General features: G+C 37.3%; 2 protein-coding genes across 3 annotated transcripts in view; both read left to right on the top strand.

Moving 5' to 3' along the window:
- The window catches only part of LOC107669930 (splicing factor, proline- and glutamine-rich-like), a 40,785-nt gene extending 37,160 nt beyond the window's left edge, over nucleotides 1-3,625 (top strand). Inside the window, exon 12 of one of the 2 annotated variants that reach the window (XR_001632045.1) lies at nucleotides 3,130-3,625. The gene's annotated coding sequence lies outside the window, so the exon portion shown is untranslated. Of the gene's footprint in view, nucleotides 1-3,115 lie in introns of both variants that reach the window. The other variant, XR_001632044.1, reaches the window with a different exon arrangement.
- A 325-nt stretch (nucleotides 3,626-3,950) lies between these two features.
- Nucleotides 3,951-6,356, top strand: LOC107670263 (uncharacterized). Its single transcript, XM_016462810.1, has 2 exons — nucleotides 3,951-4,496; nucleotides 5,728-6,356. The coding sequence occupies exons 1-2, from the start codon at nucleotides 4,354-4,356 to the stop codon at nucleotides 6,254-6,256; spliced, it is 672 nt and encodes a 223-aa protein (XP_016318296.1). The 5' UTR covers nucleotides 3,951-4,353; the 3' UTR covers nucleotides 6,257-6,356.
- Nucleotides 6,357-6,733: the final 377 nt, after the last annotated feature.

Raw genomic sequence — 6,733 nt, 5'->3', positions numbered from 1 at the left:
GCACGTGAAGACAGCAGAGAAGCGCTCTCGCTCAGCACAGTGGAGTGCATCGTTTTGTTAACTTTGTGGTTTATTGTTAGTGGTTTATTATTAGAGGTTTATTATTAGAGTTGTTTGGGACGCGGTAACACACGGCCCTCTCACGATATATTGCTTTACAGATCTCTATCGCTTTTGCCGCTCAGAAATGTTCATGCAGTCGTGCTGCACGTATAGCGCTCACACTACATGCGTACCGCGCCCGAGCACAACCGAACCGTGCTCTGGCCCACCTCTTCCAACCGAGCCAGGGACGGCTAAATGAACGGTGCCCGAGCGCGGCACGGAGCGATCACACTAGTCAAACGAACTGGGCTTTGGGGGTCAAACGCACTCGGGCACGGTTAAAGGGATAGTTCACCCAAAAATGAAAATTCTGTCATTAATTACTCACTCTCATGTCGTTTCAAACCCGTAAGACCTTCGTTCATCTTCGGAACACAAATTAAGATATTTTTTTATGGAATCTGAGAGCTGTCTGACCCTGCATAGACAGCAATACAACTGAAATGTTCCCAAGTCCAGAAACCTAGCAAGGAGATCTGTAAAATAATCCATGTGACATCAGGGGTTCAACCATAATTTTACGAAGCTACGAAAATACTTTTTGTGCGCAAAAGAAACAATTCTTTATTCAACAATTCGTCTACTCCGCATCACCCTGTAGCGCCATTTTGGAGAGTATCAGCTGGACTAAACAATGTATGCTGTTCTGTGTCAGCTGTGTCATGCCGGATCTGTTTCCTACGTTGTTGTGATTTGATCTGAACGAAAACAGCGTATCCGTGTGACGCAGGTTTACGGGTTTGAAACGACATGAGGGTGAGTAATTAATGACAGAATTTTCATTTTTGGGTGAACTAACCCTTTAAGATTGCCTAGTGCAAGTACACCCTTATTCTCCCGCATCCTGCACACACACGAGTGTCTACCCGCCTGCACCCTCACTCGCACATCAAGTGTTGTCCCGCGCCTCACACTGCTGCATTGGGTCGCGCGATAGTGCAGTTCTCTACTCGGAAGGTGCCTGTTATAATGTTATGAATTGAGGCTCTGGACTCTTGAGAGAACTTTTTTTTCTATAACAAACTATAAAATATTTTCTATAAAAACGTTAATGCCCTGGCAGTGGCAAATAGCTTTGGTTTTATATTTAATTTGAATACATTAATGTTATAAGTTGAGATTTACAATAAATATTTTAACTGCTACTATGTAAAAGGAATACTGCTGTAAAAAAAAAGCACCTTTTGTTTCAAGTGTTTGCAAACCAAATGTTATTGCACATTTCATATAGCAGTACTTTTAAATAAAAAAAAAAATACACTACTTTTGAATTCATTATTGAATTTTGTGCATAATGCGATTAATCACATAAAAATCATGCGATTAATCGTGATTAAAATTTTAATCGTTGCCCAGCACTAATATATATATGCGGCGCATGCTCCCCCGTAAGAAAACGTTGTACATTTTAAAGTTAAATTCATAAATCTGGTGCACTTTGAGAGTTCAAAATTAAGAGCTCCAACACAGGTTCAGTGTGCAAACTAAAAGAAAAAAGCTGGTGAATGTACTTGTTCTTGAAGTTTAAAGGGGACTGAATCCTCTTTTTAGTTGTGATATAGTGTCTCAGTCTCACTGGTAAATTTGGAAGCCAAACAAATTAGAATAAAATAATAATAATAATTTTATATTATTCTTATGACAGTAATAGCCATATATTGTAAAACAATTGCACTGTGAAATAAATTAAAATGATTTTTTTTTTCAGGTATATTATTTTACCTTACTCTACATTTAGGGAAATTGCAATACATTTGTCCTAATTTCTACACTTGCAAGCAGGGCCTAAAACTAACTTTCACATCTGCCAGTGGCTGGTGACTTGAGAAAATTTACCGGCCATAAATATTTTTCCTTGTCATGAAACAATTTTTGCAAAAAACTGGCATTTGCTACTACTACAAAAACTAAACACATGAAATTTTTTTTTAAAAAGCCATTTGAAATTAGAACCAACCACTGCATTTTAATCACTATACAAACAAAGATTCAAAGATAAAACCTGCATGAAACAAAAACAGGCAGGTTGAATGAGAACGCAAGTTCACTCTCTGACAGCAGGTGGCGCTTATGGATCAGCAGTGATAAGATCAGTTCCCTTCAGAAATACATTCATATAAACCCCCACCCCAATATTAATTTTTCTTCCGAACAGTGAACTTGCTGTACCTGTACAGTATTTTCTCTGTGCACGTCAGTTCATTTTAGGCCATGCTTGCAAGAGAAACCCTTGAGCTTTTATTTTGGCGAAAACTTCAGTTGAGCTTTTATTTTGGCGGAAAACTCCAGCTTCTGTGAAAACAGGGTTAGAAACATTACTAATTTAATGAAATACTGTAAACATTAGCCCATTAAAATGTAGAAAATTATGCAAATGTGCAAATTATGCATAACTGGTGGCCGTTGCGTTCCCAAACGCGTGCTAAACTCACAGCACATTGAATAACGGAGTTCAGTGCATTCACTGTGAACAGAGCCTCTCTGAGATGCAGAAAACACCGGATCACGAGCTGATCGCGTGCGCAATGTGTGCACACTTCACTTTGTTATTCGCTTTCGGTTTTAATTCGTTTGACGGATACTTGCCAAAGCAATGGCGTGAAACACAACGTTAAATAACTTTTATGTTATATGAGAAGTATAAATATATCTTCGGTTTATTATGAAACTGTGGCGCCACAGTCTAGTTAATGAATGGGAAACACTGGTGTGTATGTATGTGTGTATGTCCTTATGCTTAAAACTATGGGGAGCCCTTTTACATTATAAGGTTACAATTAGGCCTAACAACTTAATCCAAACTTAAATTTAATTGCTATTTAGTTTTAAATAGATGATCAACACTCAACTTATGTGTGTGTGTGTGTATATATACATTTATATTTAAATAAATGAAAAGGCTGCTTGGTGTTAATCTCTACTATTTTCAAAAATGACAAACCACTGTTATGCAACCACATTACTAATTTTGACCTTTTTCTTTTCTTATTTTTTTTTCCCTCTCTCTCAGTTTGTCATATATAGTCCTGTTGGAGTGTGACGTGACGTGGCAGCTTGGGAAATCTTGAGTACAGCACTGGATGCATCATGATTATATCCAATTTTGAAATAAACTACATAAAGATCCCTATGTCTGGTTTTGGGAACATTTTTTTAAATGAAACCATTGCATTTTACCTGGAACTGCAGAACCTTGATCATGTAGCTGACTTTATGTATGTTTTAGAGTTGCTACATAATTTATTTGTTTTGATTAGCACATTATTTTAATGTATATTCATTAAACTTACTGGCAAAACTTGGAAAGAGGAAAAAGACACTGGCTGTTTAAGAGTTTGTTCTGTAGGTCTACAAACGCAGACAGACCTCTGTAACCCAGTAGCACCCAGGCTGCTGTCCAGTATCAATTAAGGTCAAGGTGCTATGTTTCTCTTGTTTTATCACTGTTGTGTCCTATTGGCTGACAGCTACTTCTGGAAATAGTTCAAAAAGGAAAATAAACCTGCAGTCTGAGAAGTGTGTTGCCATAAATGTGGGTTAGGATTTTCTTGGCCAGTGTTTTTAACAAATGCACTTACGAGGATTTTCATTTGTGAACATTTGTGTCATTTCAGACTGATAAATTTGACAATTTAGACAGATCTAAGACTACAATAAAAAAAATAAAAAAAACATTTAACAATTTTCACTCAAATTGAAATTTCTTGAAATTTGTCAATTTTACGATTAGAAATAATCAGCAAGTAGCACATTGAATTAAGAGATTTTGAAGTAAAAAAAAAAACTGAATCCAATAATCTTTGTTATTAATAACTTTGGATTTTTTTTATAGTGTTATAGTGGATTCTAGTTTATTTTAAATTGTTCTTTAGAAATTACATATTTCACACAACACAATTTGTTTGCCAGCATTGGGATTTTATCGAGTTGATGGTGATTTAATGATGACCCTGGCATCAGATAAACCCATGTTCCAAGATATCTCAGAAATGCTCAAGCCGTTCTGTGTGCAGTAAGCTGTCAACAGAATGAGGGAAAGGGAGACGGGGAAGGAGAATTTGGTGGTGTGCGACCAATGGGCTTGCCTGATGTATTTTTAATGCACATGAATGATTGATCACTGTATATGGACACATGCTGTCCTGTGGGGCGGCTGCAGTCTGTGTGTTGCTGTCGGTGCTGGTATGAGTGCGACCAGGGGACCTTCTGGACTGAGCATGAACACTGGAGTTAAAGCATCAGTGGGCAATGCAGAGAAATCGCACTCTGGTCCGGATGTACCTGCTCTCCAGTTCTGTGCTTCCACTTCCTGGCTCGTGGAGCAGAGATGATTTCAGACGTCCACCATTGTCCAGTTCAACACATGGGCGGACCACCACAGTGCCTCTCAGGTAAGCTGATATCTGGCGCCTCGAAACCTGGGGTTTAGCATCAGCGATATCTAGAGAACTGGCTATTGTATGTCATTAAAATTGCATTGTCTAAAAAAAAAAGGCATACATGTATAATATTTAAATGTTTTAATAAAATATACTTTCAAAGAACTTTGCATCATGTTTTAATTATTTTAAATTGTTTTTAAAATTGAAAATAAGTGAAATACAGCAATGCAATCCCTACGTTGTTTTAAATTTGTTGGGATTTGCATTAAACTGAACCTGTACAAATGTGAGCGCAGTTACAGCTCCATGCACAATGGAGAATGCTTTAGAAACCTGAGAAACATTCCTCTTACATGGCAACACACCCAAACAGCTCATGGGGCGAAAAAACAACTATATTACACAGATTATCCAATGAGAACAGCCACTGTTTCCAGTGTTTCTTAAACTACAATATATGCAGTGCTGGCCATATTATGAAATATGCAGAGCGAAAAAAATATATATATATTTTTTTTATTCCTACATCTTTAATGTTGCAGTGGTTTAGATGATTGATTGATTGATATGACAGTTGCAAAGAATTTAATGACCCATTTTGTCTTGTGTATCTGGACTGGCAGCTCAATTGGTATTTCAAAGTTCTCAAAAACTTATTACAGCCAGGATTTAACATGTTAAAGTTTGAGGCCAGTACAATTTATTTTATTTTTTTTTATGTTTTTGAAAGTCTCCTATGCTCATTAAAGCTACATTTATTTGATCAGAAATACAGTGAAAACAGTAATACTGTAAAATACTATTACAATTTTAAATGACTGTTTTCTATTATTTTAAAAAGTAATTTATTCCTGTAGTGGCAAAGCTGAATTTTCAACATCATTACTCCAATCTTCAGTGTCGCATGATCCTTCAGAAATAGTTCTAAGCTGATTTGCTGCTCAAGAAACATGTCTTATCATTATTGTTGAAAACCGCTAATTTCAAATAGATGTCTTTTGCAACATTGTCTTTACTGTCAGCTTAATTGTATACATTAACTTCATTTAATATGTCCTTGCTGAATTATGTATTGTGAATTCCTTTCAAAAATAAATCTTACTGACCCATGACCCCAAACTTTTGAATGGTAGTATTTAAAAAAAAAAAAAAACATTATCCTTTCATTCCTTCAGCTTTATAATTGAACATATTCTGTTGAACCTCACGTGTCTGTTTTTGGTCTCCTCTGATCTCACAGTATCAGTGAGCCCTGCTTGTTCACCCCAGGGCAGAGAGCGGTTTTCGAGGGGTTTTCAAAAAACCGCCGTCCCCTTCTACACAAACGTGGCCCATCTTCTCCCTCCTGCAAGACCCTTGAGAACACAAAGGCACCTCAGCAGAGCTATCATCAAGTGTACATGCATTTCTCTCGGCCTCTGAAGCCTGTACCAAAGGTTGGACAGGCCTTTACTCACAGTCAGCGGCGGGCCACAGAGAGCACAGGACTGCAGGCATTAGTGAGGCAGCACCTAGAGACTTTATCTGTCAGAGGACAGACTTTCCTTCCCACCCAGCATTTACCTACCTCTTCATCTAGCGCGCCTCGCACACAGCTGCATGTGTTCTTGCCTGCAGAGGGCGCCAGGCAGGAGGAAGACGGGGACAGTGAGTCTGTTGATGAGGGTTTCATGGATGAGCTAGATAACAAAGTCACCACTCTGAGACTTCAAGATCCAAAGATCCCCAAACAGATAGAAAAATCACTGACGGGTCAAATGGTGCAATGAACTTCCTAGTGTCATGCCTTTATTGTAGCATTTCATATTTTGATGTGTGTTGTATGCTACCACTGATAACAGAAATGACAAGTTCTGTATTTACCAATTTGAACACATTTAAATATCTGCTCTCAAGCAATGTATGTAAATCATAATTTATGTTGTTACAATAAATTGAAATTAAGATAAAAGGTGTTGTGTGCAGATATATAAAAGGAAGGAAATGTTACTGACATTACAGAGCATTCTAAACTGTTCATATAAAGGTTATAAAACTTTTAAATGACTTAATAGTACAAAATACTTAAAGGGGTCATATGATGTTGATAAAAGAACATTATTTTGTGTATTTGGTGTAATGAAATGTTTTTATGCGGTTTAAGGTTCAAAACACATTATTTTCCACATACTGTACATTATTGTTTCTCCTCTATGCCCCGCCTTTCTGAAACGCGCCGATTTTTACAAAGCTCATCGGTCTGAAAA

This window comes from Sinocyclocheilus anshuiensis, unplaced genomic scaffold (genome assembly GCF_001515605.1).
Source record: "Sinocyclocheilus anshuiensis isolate Anshui unplaced genomic scaffold, SAMN03320099.WGS_v1.1 scaffold253, whole genome shotgun sequence".
Classification (NCBI taxonomy): Eukaryota; Metazoa; Chordata; class Actinopteri; order Cypriniformes; family Cyprinidae; genus Sinocyclocheilus; species Sinocyclocheilus anshuiensis.
The sequence above is the reverse complement of the archived record's forward strand: the minus strand, read 5'-3'. Positions and strand labels throughout refer to the sequence as shown.